At 46.0% G+C, this 25,000-nt stretch overlaps 1 protein-coding gene across 1 annotated transcript in view; it reads left to right on the top strand.

Moving 5' to 3' along the window:
• eps8l2 (EPS8 like 2) overlaps positions 1–25,000 on the top strand; it is a 143,856-nt gene that overhangs the window by 52,401 nt on the left and 66,455 nt on the right. The window contains exon 4 of the mRNA XM_046342961.1: positions 24,170–24,228. Coding sequence (XP_046198917.1) covers positions 24,170–24,228 — 59 coding nt within the window. The remainder of the gene's footprint in view (positions 1–24,169; positions 24,229–25,000) is intronic.

Below are 25,000 nucleotides of genomic sequence, written 5' to 3' on the forward strand. Positions count from 1 at the left end.
CTGTTTCCTGTGTCTGTGTTTCCTCCAGACAGGACTGTTTCGTTTTTCCGTTATGTCTTTCACCTTGTTGTTTTGTATTTTCGTGTTCAGTGACTTTTCATTAAAAATAACGAACATTTACCACGCTGCACATCAGTCCGATCTTTCATCCTCCTCGTCACAGGAAGACGAATCGCGTCACAGCGCTCAATGAGAATAGGGAGGCACCACACCAAGGGTAGCCAATCGTATTTAAGGGGGGGCTGAAAAGACAGGACCCCCTTCCCCATGCTATTTTTCACATTTTGCCATGAGGCTGAGAGAACATTTGGCTTTTTTTGAAGTAATTTCCTGCAATTCTACACAGTTTTCCATTGCTTATAACCAATGCTTAATTTTAAAAATGTTATTATTATTATGGGGGACATGTTCCCCAATCCTTAGTGGAAATTTCACCTATTATTTTTGGTGATAGTGTCCTTTTGTATGATAGAACTGTTGATGAAGAGAGATGAAAGGTTTTCAGTGGAACCTGTGGCGGTATAATGAGGCTATTTTCAAACGCTTGGTTGGCTCGTTAGATGGTGAGTGAGAACATGTAGCAGATGGCCACTGTTAGTGGTACCTTTTCTCTACAGGATGGTCCTATACAATGTTTTCTGTCTCTGTGTCTCTCTCTCTCTCTCTGTCTCTCTGTCTCTCTTTCTCTCTCTCTGTCTGTTTCTCTATTTGTCTCTCGCTCTCTGTTCAGTATATTTTAATATAGGGTATGTTAGTTGAATATGCAGTTTATTGTGATATCGTCAAAGCTGTTTATTGAATCCATAGAGACACGTTGAATCTGTAGAGTAGAAGTGAAGAGGAAGAGTCCTCTTTCCATCACGCCTGTGCTTATATCAGCCTCCCACATGCAAAAACCTCCCATTCCTCCATCCCGCCCCGGTGCAGCAGAAAGGCACTATGCAAAACCCTCCCCGGCCCTCCTCCCCTGTTATGTGCCTCATCGGGATGGAGGAAGGATAGAAGGAAAGAGGGATGGAGAGGTAGAGAGAGAGGGGCTAAACTATTAGGAACTCTCTGCCCTGGGCTTCGGATGACACAGACCGAAACATCTCCACTTTGACCGTTTTTTTAGAAAGGAGAGTCTTTCCCAGGTAACATAACTGTAGGGTATCTCTGGGCTCAGGATCGTGTTCCGTCATGAAGAACTTTAACTTTCCCTCTGTCTCTTGCTGCACTTCTGTAGTTCCTGATCCAAAGGTCTCTCTCTCCCAGTTTCTCCTCAGTGTTTCAAAAAGGCTAATCTTCAGGGTTTGTAGTTCTGTCTGTCTTCCAACTATGTTTAGGTCTGTCTTCCTGTTTCTTTTATGTAATGGTGTGAGTTTAATTGATTTGGTGTTTATGTTACAATGACCTATTGCCTTTTTCTCATCGACTGTTTGAGCTGTAACAGGCTTTAAACATTTTAGTCTTCTGACTGGTGACTGACTCATTAGTGTCTGTTGTAAACACTTAGGGGTCATTTCAGAGGAGGAGTGCTGACTTAGGACCAGCCCCTACCCTATATCCATATCATGCTATTCATTCTGATCTAAAAGACTAAACTGATCTTAGATCAGCACTCTTACTCTGAATACAGGCTCAGACTCTGTTATAGCTTCCCACTGGGCACAGACGTCTATTCCACGTTGGTTCAACGTGATTTCATTGAAATGATGGATTCGATTCAACCAGTGTGTACCCAGTGGGATGGAAGGGAAATCAGAGAGCTTTGATACGACTGTGTTTGTGGTGGATCTGAAATGGCACCCTATATAGTCTATTTATTGTGTCTCTGTTTGGGGAAGAGGCTGCCATTGGGGACGCACAACTAGTCAGCGCTGATAGGGAAATCAGCTAGCCTGAGAGATGGAAACGTTGAAGGGAAATCAGCTAGCCTGAGATGGAAACGTTGAAGGGAAATCAGCTAGCCTGAGAGATGGAAACGTTGAAGGGAAATCAGCTAGCCTGAGAGATGGAAACGTTGAAGGGAAATCAGCTAGCCTGAGAGATGGAAACGTTGAAGGGAAATCAGCTAGCCTGAGAGATGGAAACGTTGAAGGGATATCAGCTAGCCTGAGAGATGGAAACGTTGAAGGGAAATCAGCTAGCCTGAGAGATGGAAACGTTGAAGGGATATCAGCTAGCCTGAGAGATGGAAACGTTGAAGGGATATCAGCTAGCCTGAATGATGGAAACGTTGAAGGGATATCAGCTAGCCTGAGAGATGGAAACGTTGAAGGGATATCAGCTAGCCTGAGAGATGGAAACGTTGAAGGGAAATCAGCTAGCCTGAGAGATGGAAACGTTGAAGGGATATCAGCTAGCCTGAGAGATGGAAACATTGAAGGGATATCAGCTAGCCTGAGATGGAAACGTTGAAGGGAAATCAGCTAGCCTGAGATGGATTATTATTATTATATATTATGGAAACGTTGAAGGGAAATCAGCTAGCCTGAGATGGATTATTATTATTATATATTATGGAAACGTTGAAGGGAAATCAGCTAGCCTGAGATGGAAACGTTGAAGGGAAATCAGCTAGCCTGAGAGATGGAAACGTTGAAGGGAAATCAGCTAGCCTGAGATGGAAACGTTGAAGGGAAATCAGCTAGCCTGAGAGATGGAAACGTTGAAGGGAAATCAGCTAGCCTGAGAGATGGCAACGTTGAAGGGAAATCAGCTAGCCTGAGATGGAAACGTTGAAGGGAAATCAGCTAGCCTGAGATGGAAACGTTGAAGGGAAATCAGCTAGCCTGAGATGGAAACGTTGAAGGGAAATCAGCTAGCCTGAGATGGAAACGTTGAAGGGAAATCAGCTAGCCTGAGAGATGGAAACGTTGAAGGGATATCAGCTAGCCTGAGATGGAAACGTTGAAGGGAAATCAGCTAGCCTGAGAGATGGAAACGTTGAAGGGAAATCAGCTAGCCTGAGATGGAAACGTTGAAGGGATATCAGCTAGCCTGAGAGATGGAAACGTTGAAGGGAAATCAGCTAGCCTGAGAGATGGAAACGTTGAAGGGATATCAGCTAGCCTGAGAGATGGAAACATTGAAGGGAAATCAGCTAGCCTGAGATGGAAACGTTGAAGGGAAATCAGCTAGCCTGAGAGATGGAAACGTTGAAGGGATATCAGCTAGAGATGGAAGCCTGGGAGAGAGAGATGGAAACGTTGAAGGATATCAGCTAGCCTGAAGATGGAAACGTTGAAGGGAAATCAGCTAGCCTGAGAGATGGAAACGTTGAAGGAAAATCAGCTAGCCTGAGAGATGGAAACGTTGAAGGTAAATCAGCTAGCCTGAGAGATGGAAACGTTGAAGGGAAATCAGCTAGCCTGAGAGATGGAAACATTGAAGGGAAATCAGCTAGCCTGAGATGGAAACGTTGAAGGGAAATCAGCTAGCCTGAGATGGATTATTATTATTATATATTATGGAAACGTTGAAGGGAAATCAGCTGGCCTGAGATGATTATTATTATTATATATTATGGAAACGTTGAAGGGAAATCAGCTAGCCTGAGAGATGGAAACGTTGAAGGGAAATCAGCTAGCCTGAGATGGAAACGTTGAAGGGAAATCAGCTAGCCTGAGATGGAAACGTTGAAGGAAATCAGCTAGCCTGAGAGATGGAAACGTTGAAGGGAAATCAGCTAGCCTGAGAGATGGAAACGTTGAAGGGAATCAGCTAGCCTGAGATGGAAACGTTGAAGGGAAATCAGCTAGCCTGAGATGGAAACGTTGAAGGGAATCAGCTAGCCTGAGAGATGGAAACGTTGAAGGGAAATCAGCTAGCCTGAGATGGAAACGTTGAAGGGAAATCAGCTAGCCTGAGATGGATTGAAGGGATTATTATATAGATGGAAACGTTGAAGGGAAATCAGCTAGCCTGAGAGATGGAAACGTTGAAGGGAAATCAGCTAGCCTGAGAGATGGAAACGTTGAAGGGAAATCAGCTAGCCTGAGAGATGGAAACGTTGAAGGGAAATCAGCTAGCCTGAGAGATGGAAACGTTGAAGGGATATCAGCTAGCCTGAGAGATGGAAACGTTGAAGGGATATCAGCTAGCCTGAGATGGAAACGTTGAAGGGAAATCAGCTAGCCTGAGAGATGGAAACGTTGAAGGGAAATCAGCTAGCCTGAGATGGAAACGTTGAAGGGAAATCAGCTAGCCTGAGATGGAAACGTTGAAGGGAAATCAGCTAGCCTGAGATGGAAACGTTGAAGGGAAATCAGCTAGCCTGAGATGGAAACGTTGAAGGGAAATCAGCTAGCCTGAGAGATGGAAACGAAGGGATATCAGCTAGCCTGAGAGATGGAAACGTTGAAGGGAAATCAGCTAGCCTGAGATGGAAACGTTGAAGGGAAATCAGCTAGCCTGAGATGGAAACGTTGAAGGGAAATCAGCTAGCCTGAGATGGAAACGTTGAAGGGAAATCAGCTAGCCTGAGAGATGGAAACGTTGAAGGGATATCAGCTAACATGGGAGATGGAAAAGGGAAATCAGCTAGCCTGAGATGGAAACGTGGGAAATCAGCTTGAGATGGAAACGGGAAATCAGCTAGCCTGAGAGATGGAAACGAAGGGATATCAGCTAGCCTGAGAGATGGAAACATTGAAGGGAAATCAGCTAGCCTGAGATGGAAACGTTGAAGGGAAATCAGCTAGCCTGAGATGGAAACGTTGATAGGGGAATCAGCTAGCCTGAGAGATGGAAACGTTGATAGGGAAATCAGCTAGCCTGAGAGATGGAAGCGTTGATAGGGAAATCAGCTAGCCTGAGAGATGGAAGCATTGAAGGGAAATCAGCTAACATGGGAGATGGAAATCAGCTAGCCTGAGAGATGGAAGCGTTGATAGGGAAATCAGCTAGCCTGAGTGATGGAAACATTGAAGGGATATCAGCTAGCCTGAGATGGAAACGTTGAAGGGAAATCAGCTAGCCTGAGAGATGGAAACGTTGAAGGGAAATCAGCTGGCCTGAGAGATGGAAGCGTTGAAGGGAAATCAGCTAGCCTGAGAGATGGAAACGTTGAAGGGAAATCAGCTAGCCTGAGATGGAAACGTTGAGGGGAAATCAGCTAGCCTGAGAGATGGAAGCGTTGAAGGGAAATCAGCTAGCCTGAGAGATGGAAACGTTGAGGGGAAATCAGCTAGCCTGAGAGATGGAAGCGTTGAAGGGAAATCAGCTAGCCTGAGAGATGGAAACGTTGAAGGGAAATCAGCTAGCCTGAGAGATGGAAACATTGAAGGGATATCAGCTAGCCTGAGAGATGGAAACATTGAAGGGATATCAGCTAGCCTGAGATGGAAACGTTGAAGGGAAATCAGCTAGCCTGAGATGGATTATTATTATTATATATTATGGAAACGTTGAAGGGAAATCAGCTAGCCTGAGATGGAAACGTTGAAGGGATATCAGCTAGCCTGAGATGGAAACGTTGAAGGGATATCAGCTAGCCTGAGAGATGGAAACGTTGAAGGGATATCAGCTAGCCTGAGAGATGGAAACATTGAAGGGATATCAGCTAGCCTGAGATGGAAACGTTGAAGGGAAATCAGCTAGCCTGAGATGGATTATTATTATTATATATTATGGAAACGTTGAAGGGAAATCAGCTAGCCTGAGATGGAAACGTTGAAGGGAAATCAGCTAGCCTGAGAGATGGAAACATTGAAGGGATATCAGCTAGCCTGAGATGGAAACGTTGAAGGGAAATCAGCTAGCCTGAGATGGATTATTATTATTATATATTATGGAAACGTTGAAGGGAAATCAGCTAGCCTGAGATGGAAACGTTGAAGGGATATCAGCTAGCCTGAGAGATGGAAACGTTGAAGGGATATCAGCTAGCCTGAGATGGAAACGTTGAAGGGATATCAGCTAGCCTGAGATGGAAACGTTGAAGGGAAATCAGCTAGCCTGAGATGGAAACGTTGAAGGGATATCAGCTAGCCTGAGATGGAAACGTTGAAGGGATATCAGCTAGCCTGAGATGGAAACGTTGAAGGGAAATCAGCTAGCCTGAGAGATGGAAACGTTGAAGGGAAATCAGCTAACATGGGAGATGGAAATCAGCTAGCCTGAGAGATGGAAGCGTTGATAGGGAAATCAGCTAGCCTGAGTGATGGAAACATTGAAGGGAAATCAGCTAGCCTGAGAGATGGAAACGTTGAAGGGAAATCAGCTAGCCTGAGAGATGGAAGCGTTGATAGGGAAATCAGCTAGCCTGAGAGATGGAAACGTTGAAGGGAAATCAGCTAGCCTGAGAGATGGAAACATTGAAGGGAAATCAGCTAGCCTGAGAGATGGAAACGTTGAAGGGAAATCAGCTAGCCTGAGAGATGGAAGCGTTGATAGGGAAATCAGCTAGCCTGAGAGATGGAAGCATTGATAGGGAAATCAGCTAGCCTGAGAGATGGAAACATTGAAGGGAAATCAGCTAGCCTGAGAGATGGAAGCGTTGATAGGGAAATCAGCTAGCCTGAGAGATGGAAACGTTGAAGGGAAATCAGCTAGCCTGAGAGATGGAAGCGTTGATAGGGAAATCAGCTAGCCTGAAAGATGGAAACGTTGAAGGGAAAACAGCTAGCCTGAGAGATGGAAGCATTGAAGGGAAATCAGCTAGCCTGAGAGATGGAAACGTTGAGGGGAAATCAGCTAGCCTGAGATGGAAACGTTGAAGGGAAATCAGCTAGCCTGAGAGATGGAAACGTTGAGGGGAAATCAGCTAGCCTGAGAGATGGAAACGTTGAAGGGAAATCAGCTAGCCTGAGAGATGGAAGCGTTGATAGGGCTATGTTTCAGATGCCACTATCTGGCCAAGCTGCAAATCAGGTTCTACAAATATGTTCTACAAATAATTTTTGTCAAAATCTGACTCAACCCTATCCTTAACCACACTGCTAACCTTCTGTCTAACCCTTTTTACGAAACATACAATTTTTGTCTTTGCAGCTTGGCCAGATGGTGTGAATCCTTAGGTTCTGAAGGTGAGGTGATATGGCAGCGGCAATTCAATATCCGAAGGGTGAAGGGTGTCCTGTGGTCCTGCAGGCAGGAGGTGGGAATATAGGGATGCATTCCCAATGACACCCAATTAGATGACAGGACAGTCTCTCCAAGACAATGGTTTATTGTTAGATGACAGGACAGTCTCTCCAAGACAATGGTTTATTGTTAGATGACAGGACAGTCTCTCCAAGACAATGGTTTATTGTTAGATGAAAGGACAGTCTCTCCAAGACAATGGTTTATTGTTAGATGACAGGACAGTCTCTCCAAGACAATGGTTTATTGTTAGATGAAAGGACAGTCTCTCCAAGACAATGGTTTATTGTTAGATGACAGGACAGTCTCTCCAAGACAATGGTTTAATGTTAGATGACAGGACAGTCTCTCAAAGACAATGGTTTAATGTTAGATGACAGGACAGTCTCTCAAAGACAAGATGACAGGACAGTCTCTCCAAGACAATGGTTTATTGTTAGATGACAGGACAGTCTCTCCAAGACAATGGTTTATTGTTAGATGACAGGACAGTCTCTCCAAGACAATGGGTAACTGGTTTATTGTTAGAACACACTCATGTGATGTGAAGTAGAATGATAAACACTTTTATTGTCCACCCATAGTGGAAATGTGTATCAGGACAGTTTCACCACTTAAAACAGCCATTAAACACCAGCACGAGCACATCATTCTGAAGACCATTAAATAAACAACACAAAGTACAAAGGTGCTTCTGTTAATGACAGTGCAGTTCAAAGTTCATATATATTGCATCATTGGTCTAAAACTATGTTATCATCAAGAGTCATCACAAGACATATTTAATTGTTAGAAAAACAAAAGTCTGCTCCGATTAAGACATTGGAATATGTTGATGTAAGTCGGACATATCTCTAAGACAATGGTTGAATATGCGAATGTTTGTTGAATATGCTAATGCATGGTCAATATACCAATGTCCTTTGAATATGCTAATGTAAGTTACATACACTAATGTAGGTTGAATATGCTAATGTAAGTTGAATATGCTAATGTAGGTGGTTTGATCTCAGATTTTTGAATGGATTTCATAATATTTAGATTGACTGTTTTTGTCAATCAGCGTCTGTAAGAAATGACCTGTTTTAGAATATATTCCACTAGCAGCCACCTTAGATGAGGTCCTTTCCAATGTAGCCTACAATCTCATTTTCCAGTCAGAATTTAGTAGCCTAGGTGATGGTGCTCTTTGAGGAATAGATTCAGGTGCTCTATCACTGTCTGTTGTTTAAAGGAGCAGTCATCATTCATGCGCCGAATACAACAGGTGTAGGTTTTACTGTGAAATGCTTGCTTACCAGCCCTTTCACAACAATGAAGAGTTTAAATAGTAATAAAAATTTGCTAAAAAGGAAATGGTAACACAATAAAACAATAATAACTTGGCTATATACAACGAGTACCAGTACCGAGTCATTGTGCTGGGGACAGTCGTCCAAGTAATGAGGCTATATACAAGGAGTATCAGTAGACAATGTGCTGGGGTACGAGGTAATAACAAGGCTATATACAAGGAGTATCAGTACCGAGACAATGTGCTGGGGTACGAGGTAATAACAAGGCTATATACAAGGAGTATCAGTACTCCAAGACAATGTGCTGGGGTACCAGGTAGTAATGAGGCTATATACAAGGAGTATCAAGACCGAGTCAATGTGCTGGGGTACCAGGTAGTAATGAGGCTATATACAAGGAGTACCAGTACCGAGTCAATGTGCTGGGGTACGAGGTAATAACAAGGCTATATACAAGGAGTACCAGTACTGAGTCAATGTGCTGGGGTATGAGGTAATAAGAAGGCTATATACAAGGAGTACCAGTACTGAGTCAATGTGCTGGGGTACGAGGTAATAACAAGGCTATATACAAGGAGTACCAGTACTGAGTCAATGTGCGGGGGTACCAGGTAGTTGAGGTAATAACAAGGCTATATACAAGGAGTACCAGTACCGAGTCAATGTGCTGGGGTACAAGGTAATAATGAGGCTATATACAAGGAGTACCAGTACCGAGTCAATGTGCTGGGGTACCAGGTAGTAATGAGGCTATATACAAGGAGTACCAGTACCGAGTCAATGTGCTGGGGTACCAGGTAGTAATGAGGCTATATACAAGGAGTACCAGTACCGAGTCAATGTGCTGGGGTACCAGGTAGTAATGAGGCTATATACAAGGAGTACCAGTACCGAGTCAATGTGCTGGGGTCATTCTGAGGTAATAAACAAGGCTATATACAAGGAGTACCATTACAGTGCAGTCAATGTGTTCATATACCAGGTAGTTGAGGTAATAACTTGGCTATATACAAGGAGTACCAGTACTGAGTCAATGTGCGGGGAAAAACAAAAGTACGAGGTAATAACAAGGCTATATACAAGGAGTACCAGTACTGAGTCAATGTGCGGAGGTACCAGGTAGTTGAGGTAATAACTTGGCTATATACAAGGAGTACCAGTACTGAGTCAATGTGCGGAGGTACCAGGTAGTTGAGGTAATAACTTGGCTATATACAAGGGGTACCAGTACTGAGTCAATGTGCTGGGGTACCAGGTAGTTGAGGTAATTGAGATAATATTTAGATGTAGGTAGAAGTGACTATGCATAGATAATAAACAGGAGTAGCAGCAGTGTACAAAACAAATGGGGGGGTTCAATAGTCTGGGGGCCATTTGATGAATTGTTCAGCAGTCTTATGGTTTGGGGGTAGAAGCTGTTCAGCAGTCTAATGGCTTGTGGGTAGAAGCTGTTCAGCAGTCTTATGGCTTGGGGGTAGAAGCTGTTCAGCAGTCTTATGGCTTGGGGGTAGAAGCTGTTCAGCAGTCTTATGGCTTGGGGGTAGAAGCTGTTCAGCAGTCTTATGTGCTTGGGGGTAGAAGCTGTTCAGCAGTCTTATGGCTTGGGGGTAGAAGCTGTGCTGGGGTACGAGGTAATAACAAGTTCAGCAGTCTTATGGCTTGGGGGTAGAAGCTGTTCAGCAGTCTTATGGCCTGGGGTAGAAGCTGTTCAGCAGTCTTATGGCCTGGGGGTAGAAGCTGTTCAGCAGTCTTATGGCCTGGGGGTAGAAGCTGTTCAGCAGTCTTATGGCCTGGGGGTAGAAGCTGTTCAGCAGTCTTATGGCCTGGGGGTAGAAGCTGTTCAGCAGTCTTATGGCTTGGGGGTAGAAGCTGTTCAGCAGTCTTATGGCTTGGGGTAGAAGCTGTTCAGCAGTCTTATGGCTTGGGGGTAGAAGCTGTTCAGCAGTCTTATGGCTTGGAGGTAGAAGCTGTTCAGCAGTCTTATGGCCTGGGGGTAGAAGCTGTTCAGCAGTCTTATGGCTTGGGGGTAGAGGCTGTTCAGCAGTCTAATGGCTTGGGGGTAGAAGCTGTTCACCAGTCTGATGGCCTGGGGGTAGAAGCTGTTCAGCAGTCTAATGGCTTGGGGGTAGAAGCTGTTCACCAGTCTTATGGCTTGGGGGTAGAAGCTGTTACGGAGTCTTATGGCTTGGGGGTAGAAGCTGTTCAGCAGTCTTATGGCTTGGGGGTAGAAGCTGTTCAGCAGTCTTATGGCTTGGGGGTAGAAGCTGTTCAGCAGTCTTATGGCTTGGGGGTAGAAGCTGTTCAGCAGTCTTATGGCTTGGGGGTAGAAGCTGTTCAGCAGTCTTATGGCTTGGGGGTAGAAGCTGTTCAGCAGTCTTATGGCTTGGGGGTAGAAGCTGTTCAGCAGTCTTATGGCTTGGAGGTAGAAGCTGTTCAGCAGTCTTATGGCCTGGGGGTAGAAGCTGTTCAGCAGTCTTATGGCTTGGGGGTAGAGGCTGTTCAGCAGTCTAATGGCTTGGGGGTAGAAGCTGTTCACCAGTCTGATGGCCTGGGGGTAGAAGCTGTTCAGCAGTCTAATGGCTTGGGGGTAGAAGCTGTTCACCAGTCTTATGGCTTGGGGGTAGAAGCTGTTACAGTCTTATGGCTTGGGGGTAGAAGCTGTTCAGGAGTCTTATGGCTTGGGGGTAGAAGCTGTTCAGCAGTCTTATGGCTTGGGGGTAGAAGCTGTTCAGCAGTCTGATGGCTTGGGGGTAGAAGTTGTTCAGCAGTCTTATGGCCTGGGGATAGAAGCTGTTCAGCAGTCTTATTGCTTGGGGGTAGAAGCTGTTCAGCAGTCTTATGGCTTGGGGGTAGAAGCTGTTCAGCAGTCTTATGGCCTGGGGGTAGAAGCTGTTCAGCAGTCTTATGGCCTGGGGGTAGAAGCTGTTCAGCAGTCTTATGGCCTGGGGGTAGAAGCTGTTCAGCAGTCTTATGGCTTGAGGGTAGAAGCTGTTCAGCAGTCTTATGGCTTGGGGGTAGAAGCTGTTCAGCAGTCTTATGGCTTGGGGGTAGAAGCTGTTCAGCAGCCTTATGGCTTGGGGGTAGAAGCTGTTCAGCAGTCTTATGGCTTGGGGGTAGAAGCTGTTCAGCAGTCTTATGGCTTGGGGTAGAAGCTGTTCAGCAGTCTTATGGCTTGGGGGTAGAAGCTGTTCAGCAGTCTTATGGCTTGGGGGTAGAAGCTGTTACGGAGCCTTATGGCCTGGGGGTAGAAGCTGTTACGGAGTCTTATGGCTTGGGGGTAGAAGCTGTTCAGCAGTCTTATGGCTTGGGGGTAGAAGCTGTTCAGCAGTCTGATGGCCTGGGGGTAGAAGCTGTTCAGCAGTCTGATGGCTTGGGGGTAGAAGCTGTTCAGCAGTCTTATGGCTGGGGGTAGAAGCTGTTCAGCAGTCATATGACCTGGGTGTAGAAGCTGTTCAGCAGTCTTATGGCTTGGGGTAGAAGCTGTTCAGCAGTCTTATGGCTTGGGGTAGAAGCTGTTCAGCAGTCTTATGGCCTGGGGGTAGAAGCTGTTCAGCAGTCTGATGGCCTGGGGGTAGAAGCTGTTCAGCAGTCTGATGGCCTGGGGGTAGAAGCTGTTCACCAGTCTGATGGCCTGGGGGTAGAAGCTGTTCAGCAGTCTAATGGCTTGGGGGTAGAAGCTGTTCAGCAGTCTGATGGCCTGGGGGTAGAAGCTGTTCAGCAGTCTTATGGCTTGGGGGTAGAAGCTGTTCAGCAGTCTTATGGCCTGGGGGTAGAAGCTGTTCAGCAGTCTTATGGCCTGGGGTAGAAGCTGTTCAGCAGTCTTATGGCTTGGGGGTAGAAGCTGTTCAGCAGTCTTATGGCCTGGGGGTAGAAGCTGTTCAGCAGTCTGATGGCCTGGGGGTAGAAGCTGTTCAGCAGTCTAATGGCTTGGGGGTAGAAGCTGTTCAGCAGTCTGATGGCCTGGGGGTAGAAGCTGTTCAGCAGTCTTATGGCTTGGGGGTAGAAGCTGTTCAGCATTCTTATGGCCTGGGGGTAGAAGCTGTTCAGCAGTCTTATGGCCTGGGGGTAGAAGCTGTTCAGCAGTCTTATGACTTGGGGGTAGAAGCTGTTCAGCAGTCTTATGGCTTGGGGGTAGAAGCTGTTCAGCAGTCTTATGGCTTGGGGGTAGAAGCTGTTACGGGCCTTTTGGTCCTAGAAGCTGTTCCGGTAGTTATGGCTGTGGGGTAGCAGAGTCTTATGGCTTGGGTGACTGGAGTCTTTGACCATTTTAGGTCTTCCTAGTTTATTTAATTTTTATTTAACCTTTATCTTATGGCAGGCAGGCCATTTCAGAACAAATTCTTATTTACAATGACGGCCTACGCAGAAGACCCTACAGGGATGGGGGATTAAAAATACAAATGTAATGAAATTAAAAATCTAGGACAAAACAGTCTGATGTAGCCAGTCAAGATGTCTCAATGGCCTGGCTGTAGAACTTGTTGAGGATCTGAGGGCCCATGCCAAATCTTTTCAGCTTCCTGAAGGGGAAGAGGTGTTGCAGCAGTCTTCACAACTGGGGTGTGTTTGGACCATGTAGCTCCTTGGTGATGGGACACCAGGGGAAGCTCTCAGAAGCTGTTCAGCAGTTTATGTTCCTGGTGGAGGTTGTTAGCAGTCTGATGGTCCCCGGGTACATCTTTGCACCTCTGACGGCCTGACAAAAGAGCAGCAGTCTGAGGCCTGTGGGTTGATTGGCTTAAATGTCAGCAGTCAATAATGGCATGATGGGGCTAGAAGCTGTTCAGAGTCTGACTGCTGGGGTGCCCTACTATAGACCTGTTCAGCAGTCTTATGGCTTGTGGGTACTGTTGACCAGAGCATTCTTATGGCCTACTATAGAAGCTGTTCAGCAGTCTTATTCCCTGGGGTGCTGTTGACCAGTCTTATTCCTATATAGTGCCCTACTGATGACCAGAGCTCTTCACCAGTCTGATGGCCTGGGGGTAGACCAGAGTTAGTCTATATAGTGCCCTACTGCTGACCAGAGCTCTATTCCCTATATAGTGCTGTTCAGCAGTCTTATGGGACTGCATTGACTAGAATTGTTATGCCAAATACGCAGTAATTATCTAGGCTAATGGCTAGCTACAGTATATAGTGACTGTAGCCTAGGATATTTACAGAGAGTGAAAGGTTAGATACAGTATATAGTAACTGTAGCCTAGGATATTTACAGAGAGTGATAGGTTAGATACAGTATATAGTAACTGTAGCCTAGGATATTTACAGAGAGTGATAGGTTAGATACAGTATATAGTGACTGTAGCCTAGGATATTTACAGAGAGTGATAGGTTAGATACAGTATATAGTGACTGTAGCCTAGGATATTTACAGAGAGTGATAGGTTAGATACAGTATATAGTGACTGTAGCCTAGGATATTTACAGAGTGTGATAAGCTAGATACAGTATATAGTAACTGTAGTCTAGGATATTTACAGAGAGTGAAAGGTTAGATACAGTATATAGTGACTGTAGCCTAGGATATTTATGGGGAGTAATAACCTCTCTGGGATAGGCCCTTATTTTCTCCACTTCCTCTCTGACTGACATGCCCAAAGTAAACTGCCTGTTTCTCAGGCCCAGAAGCCAGGGTATGTATATAACATGTCCATCTACCAGTAGTGTGCAGCCCACCTATGAGTAGCTTACCAAACAATTCTGAAAGTACATGCCGTTGTCACGTTCCACCGCAAACTGACTTAAACAAATCTCACAATTATTAGACGCCACAAGATCCCAACTACTATCTAGTCAATGTACCATTGACATCACAATATCTGACAACTGATTCTGTCCTAAACCTATGACAGCTGTATGTTCATTTGATTGTGGCCTGTGGAATGTTGTTCCACTCCAGTTCGATGGTTGTGCGAAGTTGTTGGATATTGGTGGGAACTGGAACACCCTGTCATACACATCAATCCAGAGCATCCCAAACATGCTCAATGGGTGACATGTTTAATGAGTATGCAGGGCATGGAAGAACTGGGACATTTTCAGCTTCCAGGAACTGTGTACAGATCCCTGCAATATGAGGCCGTGCATTATCATGCTGAAACATGAGGTGATGGCAGCGGATGAATGGCATTTCAATGGGCCTCAGGATCTCGTCACATTATCCCTGGGCATTGAAGTTGCCATTGATAAAATGCAATTGTGTTCATTGTTCGTAGCTTATGCCTGCTCATACCATAACCCCACTGCCACTGAGCAGCACTCTGTTCACAATGTTGACATCAGCGAACTGCTCACCCACACGGCGCCATACAAGCTGTCTGCCATCTGCCCGGTACAGTTGAAACCGGATGAATCTGTGAAGAGCACACTTCTCCAGCGTGCCAGTGGCCATCGAAGGTGAGCATTACCCCACTGAAGTCGGTTACGATACCGAACTGTAGTCAGATCAAGACCCTGGTGAGGACGACGAGCACGCAGCTGAGCTTCCCTGAGACGGTTTCTGACAGTTTGTGCAGAAATTCTTTGGTTGTGCAAACCCAGAGTTTCCTCAGTTGTTCGGGTGGCTGGTCTCAGATGATTCCGCAGGTGAAGAAGCAGGATTTGGAGGTCTTGGGCTGGCGTGGTCTGCGGTTGTGAGGCCAGGACATACTGCCAAATGAGCGAAATAAGCTTTGTGTACATATTGAACATTTCTGGGATCTTTTATTTCAGCTCATGAAACATGGGACCAACACTTTACATGTTGCATTTATATTTTAGTTTAGTACAGTACAGTGGAGATCCAGCTATTCCTTTGAAAAGCAGTTGAGCAGTAAATATTAGGTCTGCCTAGAGCCAACCAAAGAGATGCTCTCCTATTTTGACACCACACTCCAAAAAGCAAGTCCTGCAGGTACCCACATCCAGCGCCGCCAGCTGCCCATCCTCATGAGGGACTGCAGGTCCACATCCAGCGCCGCCAGCTGCCCATCCTCATCATGAGGGACTGCAGGTACCCACATCCAGCGCCGCCAGCTGCCCATCCTCATCATGAGGGACTGCAGGTCCCCACATCCAGCGCCGCCAGCTGCCCATCCTCATCATGAGGGACTGCAGGTCCACATCCAGCACCGCCAGCTGCCCATCCTCATCATGAGGGACTGCAGGTACCCACATCCTGCGCCGCCAGCTGCCCATCCTCATCATGAGGGACTGCAGGTCCACATCCAGCACCGCCAGCTGCCCATCCTCATCATGAGGGACTGCAGGTACCCACATCCAGCGCCGCCAGCTGGCCATCCTCATCATGAGGAACTGCAGGTCCACATCCAGCGCCGCCAGCTGCCCATCCTCATCATGAGGGACTGCAGGTCCCCATCCAGCGCCGCCAGCTGCCCATCATCATCTTGAGGGACTGCAGGTCCACATCCAGCACCGCCAGCTGCCCATCCTCATCATGAGGGACTGTAGGTCCACATCCAGCGCCGCCAGCTGCCGCTATCCAAAGTAACAACATTTATCTTGGCAGCAATACAACAAACAGTGATTGGCTGGATCACTATCACAGCATTGACAAGGAAGTAAAGCAATGTTTTTGGGAATATGGACACAGACACACACATGTAATGACTGACCATTAACCCCTACTTTGGTCAATCTGTGAGTCTGAAAAGTGGCACCATGGCGTTTTTATCCACCATAGAAGTATAATTAGTATTATAAACTGGGTGGTTTGAGCCCTGAATGCTGATTGGCTGAGAGCCTTGGTATATCAGACCATATACCACGGGTATGACAAAACATTTTTTTTACTGCTCTAATTACATTGGTAACCAGTTTATTTATTTTGGTTGGCATTTTAACCCCTTTTCTTCCCAATTTTGTGATATCCAATTGTGATTCAATTACGATCTTGACTCATCGCTACATCTCCTCAAAGGGCGAAGGTCGAGTCATGCATCCTCCGAAACATGACCCGCCAAAACGCGCTCCTTTAACACTCGCCAGCTTCACTCATGAAGCCAGCCGCACCAACATGTCGGATGAAACATTGTTCAACTGACGACGACAACTGACAACTGAAGTCAGCCTGCAGGCGCCTGGCCCGCCACAAGGAGTCGCTAGAACGTGATGAGCCAAGTAAAGCCCTCCACTAAACCAGACGACGCTGGGCGCCGTCCTATGGGACTCCCAGTCACAGCCGGTTGTGACACAGCCGGGGAACGAACCCGGTCTGTAGTGACGCCTCAAATGAAATCCATTTGTATCTGTCCCATGCGTCGAATGCAACCGTGAAATGCTTACTTACAAGCCTTTAACCAACAATGCAGTTCAAGAACGAGTTAAGAAAATATTTACTAAATAAACTAAAGTCAAAAACACAATAAAATAACTATAATGAGGATATATACAGGGGGTACCGGTACCGAGTAAAGGTGCGGGGGTTCAGGTTAGTCGCGGTAATTTGTACATGTTGGTAGGGGTGAAGTGACTATGCATAGATAATAAACATCGAGTAGCAGCAGCGTAAATATTCCGGGTGGCCATTTGATTAATTTTTCAGCAGTCTGTCATAATCAGATCATGACTCCATTTTGCTCATTCCTTCCTATAGGCAGAAACTCAAACAGGAAGTACCCGTGCTAAGGTCTATTCAACGCTGGTCTGACCAATCGGAATCCATGCCGACGTGAGTTAGACATTATTTAAGCGTATTAACCCTCGCAAGGCTGCCGACCCAGACTGCATCCCCAGCTGCATCCTCAGAGCATGTGCAGACCAGCTGGCTGGAGTGTTGACGGACATATTCAATCTCGCTCTATCCCAGTCTGTTGTCCCTACATGCTTCAAGATGGCCATCATTGTTCCTGTACCCAAGAAGGTAACTGAACTAAATGACTATCGCCTCATAGTAGTCACGTCTGTCATCATGAAGTGCTTTGAGAGGCTAGTTAAGGATATCACCTCCATCTTACCTGTCACCTTAGACCCACTTCAATGCTTTGAGACCCACTAGTCAATTTGCCATATCACCTCCACCCTACCTGTCACCTTAGACCCACTTCAATTTGCTTTCCGCCCCAATAGATCCACAGACGATGCAATCACCATCGCACTGTATGCTGCCCTAACCCATCTGGACAAGAAGAATACCTATGTAAGAATGCTGTTCATTGACTATAGCTCAGCCTTCAACACCATAGTACCCACCAAGCTCAGAGCCCTGGGTCTGAACCCCGCCCTGTGCAACTGGGTCCTGGGCTTCCTGACAGGCCACCCCCAGGTGCTGTAGGTAGGAAACAACCCCTCCACTTTGCTGATCATCAACACAGGTGCCCCACAAGGGTGCGTGCTCAGCCTCCTCCTGTACTCCCTGTTCACCCATGACTGTGTGGCCACGCCTCCAACTCAATCATCAAGTTTGCAGACAATACAACAATTGTCGGCCTGATTACCAAGAATGACAAGACAGCCTACAGGGTGGAGGTGAGGGCCCTGGCAGAGTGGGGAAAGTGAAGGAGCTGATCGTGGACTTCAGAAACAGAGGAAAGATCACATCCCATATCCACATCGACGGGACCGCAGTGGGAAGGTGAAAAGCTTCAAGTTCCTCGGCGTACACATCAACGACTATCTGAAATGATCTACCCAGGCAGACAGTGTGGTGAAGAAGGCGCAACAGCTTCTCTTCAACCTTAGGAGGCTGAAGAAATGTGGCTTTTCACCTAAAACCCTCACAAACTTTTACAGATGCACAATCGAGAGCATCCTGTCGGGCTGTATCACCGCCGGGTACGGCAACTTCACCACCCACAACCACAGGGCTCTCCAGAGGGTGGTGCAGTCTGCCCAACACATCACGAGGGGCAAACTACCTGCCCTCCATGACATCTACAGCACCCGATGTCACAGGAAGGCCAAAAAGTTCACCAAGGATAACAACCACCCGAGCCACTGCCTGTTCACCACACTTCCATCCAGAAGGCGAGGTCAGTACAGGTGCATCAAAGCTAGGACCGAGAAACTGTAAAAACATATTCTATCTCAAGGCCATCAGACTATTAAATAGCCATCACTAGCCGGCTTCCACCCGGTTACTCAACCCTGCACCTTAGAGGCTGCTGCCCCATATACATAGACATGGAGTCACTGGCCACTTTAATAATGGAACACTGGTCAGAATGGTTCCATACTGCTTTACTCATCTCATGTGTGTATATATATATATATATTATATTCTACTGGTGTCTGTGTGTATATATATATTATATTATACTGGTGTCTGTGTGTATATATATATTATATTATATTCTACTGGTGTCTGTGTGTATGTACTGTCTTCTATTCTACTGTATTTTAGTCAATACCTCTCCAACATTGCTCATCCTAATATTTATATATTTCTTAATTCCATTCCTTTATTTTAGATTTGTGTGTATTGTTGTGAATTGTTAGATACTACTGCACTGTTGGAGCTAGAAACACAAGCATTTAGTTAGATACTACTGCACTGTTGGAGCTAGGAACACAAGCATTTAGTTAGATACTACTGCACTGTTGGAGCTAGAAACAAGCATTTAGTTAGATACTAGCACTGTTGGAGCATTTCACTTTCACTAACTAGGAACACAAGCATTTAGTTAGATACTACTGCACTGTTGGAGCTAAAAACATTTCAGGAGCATTTCACTACACCCGCAATAACATCTGTAAATATGTGAATGTGACCAAAATAACATTTGATTACCACGGTCCTCATAGCTTAAATCTTAGTTTCCAGAGTTGTTTGCAGTCATTTATTTGTACCTTTATGTAACTAGGCAAGTCAGTTAAGAACAAATTCTTATTTTCAATGACGGTCTAGGAACAGTGGGTTAACTGCCTGTTCAGGGGCAGCAGAACAAATTTTTATATAGGGGATTTGATCTTGCAAGCTTTCGGATACTAGTCCAACGCTCTAACGACTAGGCTACCTGCCGCCCCAGTAATATAGATTGTCAAGATCGTTTTTAATCTTGTTAGATTAGATCGTTTTGAATGAGGGGGTGAACTGAATGTTCAGCTCAGATTTGTTCCCAAAAGGAATATTGGCTCCGGTCAGAAATAGGGAAATGGGGACATAAACTCCAGAAGTAGAGATGATACATGCAATAAAGTACCTTTACAATGTAGTTATAGTAGAGTGGTGAGAGGTTCTCTCTCTCTCTCTCTCTCTCTCTCTCTCTCACTCACTCACTCACTCACTCACTCACTCACTCACTCACTCACTCACTCACTCACTCACTCACACACTCACACACTCACACACTCACACACTCACACACTCACACACTCACACACTCACACACTCACACACTCTCTCTCTCTCTCTCTCTCTCTCTCTCTCTCTCTCTCTCTCTCTCTCTCTCTCTTCTAGAATCTCAAATCTACTCTGGTACGTCTCTTTCCCTCTCACTCACTCACTCACTCACTCACTCACTCACACTCTCTCTCACTCTCTCACTCACTCACTCACTCACTCACTCACTCACTCACTCACTCACTCACTCACTCACTCACTCACTCACTCACTCACTCACACTCTCTCACTCATTCACTCACTCACTCACTCACTCACTCACTCACTCACACTCTCTCTCTCACTCATTCATTCACTCACTCACTCACTCACTCACTCACTCACTCACTCACTCACTCACTCACTCACTCACTCACTCACTCAATCACTCACTCACTCACTCTCTCTCTCTCACTCACTCTCACTCACTCACTCACTCACTCACTCACTCACTCACTCTCTCACTCACTCACCACTCACTCACTCACTCACTCACTCACTCACTCACTCACTCACTCACTCACTCACTCACTCTCTCTCTCATTCACTCACTCACTCACTCACTCACTCACTCACTCACTCACACTCACTCTCTCTCTCTCTCTCACTCACTCACTCACTCACTCACTCACTCACTCACTCACTCACTCACTCACTCACCACTCACTCACTCACTCACTCTCTCTCTCACTCACTCACTCACTCACTCACTCACTCACTCACTCACTCACTCACTCACTCACTCACACTCACTCACTCTCTCTCACTCACTCACTCACTCACTCACTCACTCACTCACTCACTCACTCACTCTCTCTCTCTCACTCACTCACTCACTCACTCACTCACTCACTCACTCACTCACTCACTCACTCACTCACTCACTCACTCACTCACACTCTCTCTCACTCTCACTCTCTCACTCACTCACTCACTCACTCACTCACTCACACTCTCTCTCTCTCACTCACTCACTCACTCACTCACACTCTCTCTCTCTCACTCACTCACTCACTCACTCACTCACTCACTCACTCACTCACTCACTCACTCACTCACTCACTCACTCACTCACTCACTCACACTCTCACTCACTCACTCACTCACTCACTCACTCACTCACACTCTCTCTCACTCTCACTCACTCACTCACTCACTCACACTCACTCACTCACACACTCTCTCTCTCACTCACTCACTCACTCACTCACTCACTCTCTCACTCACTCACTCACTCACTCACTCACTCACTCACTCACTCACTCACTCACTCACTCACTCACTCACTCACTCTCACTCACTCACTCACTCACTCACTCACTCACTCACTCACTCACTCACTCACTCACTCACTCACTCACTCACACTCTCTCTCTCTCACTCACTCACTCACTCACTCACTCACACTCACACTCTCTCACTCACTCACTCACTCACTCACTCACTCACTCACTCACTCACTCACTCACTCACACTCTCTCTCACTCACTCACTCACTCACTCACTCACTCACTCACTCACTCACTCACTCACTCACTCACTCACTCACACTCTCTCTCACTCACTCTCTCTCTCTCTCTCTCACTCACTCACCACCACTCACTCACTCACTCACTCACTCACTCACTCACACTCACTCACTCACTCACTCACACACACTCACTCACTCACTCACTCACTCACACTCTCACTCACTCACTCACTCACTCACTCACACTCTCTCTCACTCACTCACTCACTCACTCACACACTCACTCACTCACTCACTCACTCACTCACTCACTCACTCACTCACACTCACTCACTCACTCACTCACACTCTCACTCACTCACTCACTCACTCACTCACTCTCACTCACTCACACTCTCTCTCACTCACTCACTCACTCACTCCACCACTCACTCACTCACTCACTCACACTCTCACTCACTCACACTCACTCACTCACTCACTCACTCACTCACTCACTCACTCACTCACTCACTCACTCACTCACTCACTCACTCACACTCTCTCTCTCTCTCTCACTCACTCACTCACTCACTCACTCACACTCTCTCTCTCTCACTCTCACTCACACTCACTCACTCACTCACTCACTCACTCACTCACTCACTCACTCACTCACTCACTCACTCACTCACTCACACTCACTCACACTCTCTCACACTCTCTCTCTCACTCACTCACTCACTCTCTCTCTCTCTCTCTCTCTCACTCACTCACTCACTCACTCACTCACTCACTCACTCACTCACTCACTCACTCACACTCTCTCTCTCTCACTCACTCACTCACTCACTCACTCACTCACACTCACTCTCTCTCTCTCTCTCACTCACTCACTCACTCACTCACTCACACTCTCTCTCACTCACACTCTCTCTCACTCACTCACTCACTCTCTCACTCACTCACCACTCACTCACTCACTCACTCACTCACTCACTCACACTCTCTCTCTCTCACTCACTCACTCACTCACTCACTCACTCACACTCTCTCTCTCTCTCTCTCTCACTCACTCACTCACTCACTCACTCACTCACTCACTCACTCACTCACTCACTCACTCACTCACACTCACTCACTCACACTCACTCACTCACTCACTCACTCACACTCTCTCTCACTCTCTCTCACTCACTCACTCACTCTCTCTCTCTCTCACTCTCTCTCACTCACTCACTCACTCACTCACTCACTCACTCACTCACTCACTCACTCACTCACTCACTCACTCACTCACTCACTCACTCACTCACTCACACTCATTCATTCATTCATTCATTTTTTTTTATTGGCATGGGAAACATATGTTAACATTGCCAAAGCAAGTGAAGTAGATAATTAACAAAAGTGAAATGAACAGTAAATATTACACTCACAAAAGTTCCAAAAGAATAAAGACATTTCAAATGTCATATTATATATATATATACAGTGTTGCAATGATGTGCAAATAGTTCAAGTACAAAAATAACAATAAATAAGCATAAATATGGGTTGTATTTACAATGGTGTTTGTTCTTCACTGGTTGCCCTTTTCTCGTGGCAACAGGTCACAAATCTTGCTACTGTGGAATTTCACCCAGGAGATATGGGCGTTTATCAAAATTGTATTTGTTTCAAATTCTTTGTGGATCTGTGTAATCTGAGGGAAATATGTGTCTCTAATATGGTCATACATTAGGAAGTGCAGCTCAGTTTCCACCTCATTTTGTTGGCAGTGAGCACATAGCCTGTCTTCTCTTGAGAGTCACGTCTGCCTTTCTCAACAGCAAGGCTATGCTCACTGAGTCTGTACATAGTCAAAGCTTTCCTTAAGTTTGGGTCAGTCACAGTGATCAGGTATTCTGCCACTGTGTACTCTCTGTTTAGGGTCAGTCACTGTGGTCAGGTATTCTGCCACTGTGTACTCTCTGTGTAGGGTCAGTCAGTGGTCAGGTATTCTGCCACTGTGTACTCTCTGTGTAGGGTCAGTCACAGTGATCAGGTATTCTGCCACTGTGTACTCTCTGTGTAGGGTCAGTCACAGTGGTCAGGTATTCTGCCACTATGTACTCTCTGTTTAGGGTCAGTCACAGTGCTCAGGTATTCTGCCACTGTGTACTCTCTGTGTAGGGTCAGTCACAGTGGTCAGGTATTCTGCCACTGTGTTCTCTCTGTTTAGGGTCAGTCAGTGGTCAGGTATTCTGCCACTGTGTACTCTCTGTGTAGGGTCAGTCAGTGGTCAGGTATTCTGCCACTGTGTTCTCTCTGTGTAGGGTCAGTCAGTGGTCAGGTATTCTGCCACTGTGTTCTCTCTGTTTAGGGCCATATATCTAGTTTGCTCTGTTTTTCCAATGTGTCAAGTAATTATCTTTTTGATTTGTCATGATTTGACTCATATCGGGGCTCATAGCGGGGGACATAGCAGGGGTCAGAGCGGGGCTCATAGCAGGGGTCATAGCAGGGGTCATAGCATGGGTCATAGCAGGGGTCATAGCAGGGGTCATAGCATGGGTCATAGCGGAGCTCATAGCAGGGCTCATAGCAGGGCTCATACCAGGGGTCATATTAGGGGTCAGAGCGTGGCTCATAGCAGGGGTTATAGCATGGGTCCTAGCGGAGCTCATATCAGGGCTCATACCAGGGCTCATATCAGGGGTCATAGCGGGGGTCATAGCGGGGCTCATACCAGGGGTCATATTAGGGGTCATAGCGGGGGTCATAGCGGGGCTCATACCAGGGGTCATATTAGGGGTCATAGCGGGGCTCATAGCAGGGGTCATAGCGGGGCTCATACCAGGGGTCATATTAGGGGTCATAGCGGGGGTCAGAGCAAGGGTTATAGCAACATAACATGTGGACCAGAAGTCAGTGATTAACCAGGGCAGGTTACACTTACTATGAATATAACCTTTCTACCACTCAACCGTGGGTGTGTTTGGGTTTTATTAGTAGCCTACTCACTCTTAGACCTCTCTGTGTTTTACTTTACAGAGCAACGGAAGAAATACTCCAATGTCATAATGCAGGAGACGTCTCAGTATCATGTGGAGGTAAGACTTGGTCCTCCCCTTTTCCTCTCTCTCTCTCTCTCTCTCTCTCTCTCTCTCTCTCTCTCTCTCTCTCTCTCTCTCTCTCTCTCTCTCTCTCTCTCTCTCTTCTAGAATCTCAAATCTACTCTGGTACGTTTCTTTCCCTCTCTCTCTCTCATATAATCTCAAATCTACTCTGTTCTCTCTCTCTCCTTTATAAACAGGTTGTCAAACCCTAATCGTATGTGGTGTCTTGTGTGTCTTCCACTTAAATGGGGCAGTATGTATTTATAAAAGCTCTAAACTTTACTACCAGTAGGTGTTATGGTCCCTTCCCTAAAACACAAAGGTTGATTGGCCCCTACTTGGTTCATATCTGATGGTATACCATTTAAGTGCACCGTAATAAGGCAATCAGGTGATCACAGAGCGACCATAACATGTATCTAATGTGGGCAGAGTGAGTCAGAGGTGGGCTTTATAGGCACAGTCCGGAATTATATTGTCTGAAATTTAATCACGCTCAAATTCATAGATTGAACTATTATCCATAGTCCATGATATCAAAATAATAGTTGTAACTATATTTTAAAGCTGTCCAGTGTTTGTAAACAACATTTTACAAACATATATTTTGTGTTTTGATGGGGTTAAACCGGGGTGCTATTTAAACAAATATATACAGTCTCTTAAAGTATTGGAAAGCTCTTAAAGACTTACCCAGAAAGACTCACAGCTGTAATCAAGCTGTTGAACATCTCTGCTGTAACCATGAAGCTTGATCTGGACACTT

Source organism: Oncorhynchus gorbuscha, linkage group LG01 (genome assembly GCF_021184085.1).
Source record: "Oncorhynchus gorbuscha isolate QuinsamMale2020 ecotype Even-year linkage group LG01, OgorEven_v1.0, whole genome shotgun sequence".
In the NCBI taxonomy this organism is placed as follows: domain Eukaryota; kingdom Metazoa; phylum Chordata; class Actinopteri; order Salmoniformes; family Salmonidae; genus Oncorhynchus; species Oncorhynchus gorbuscha.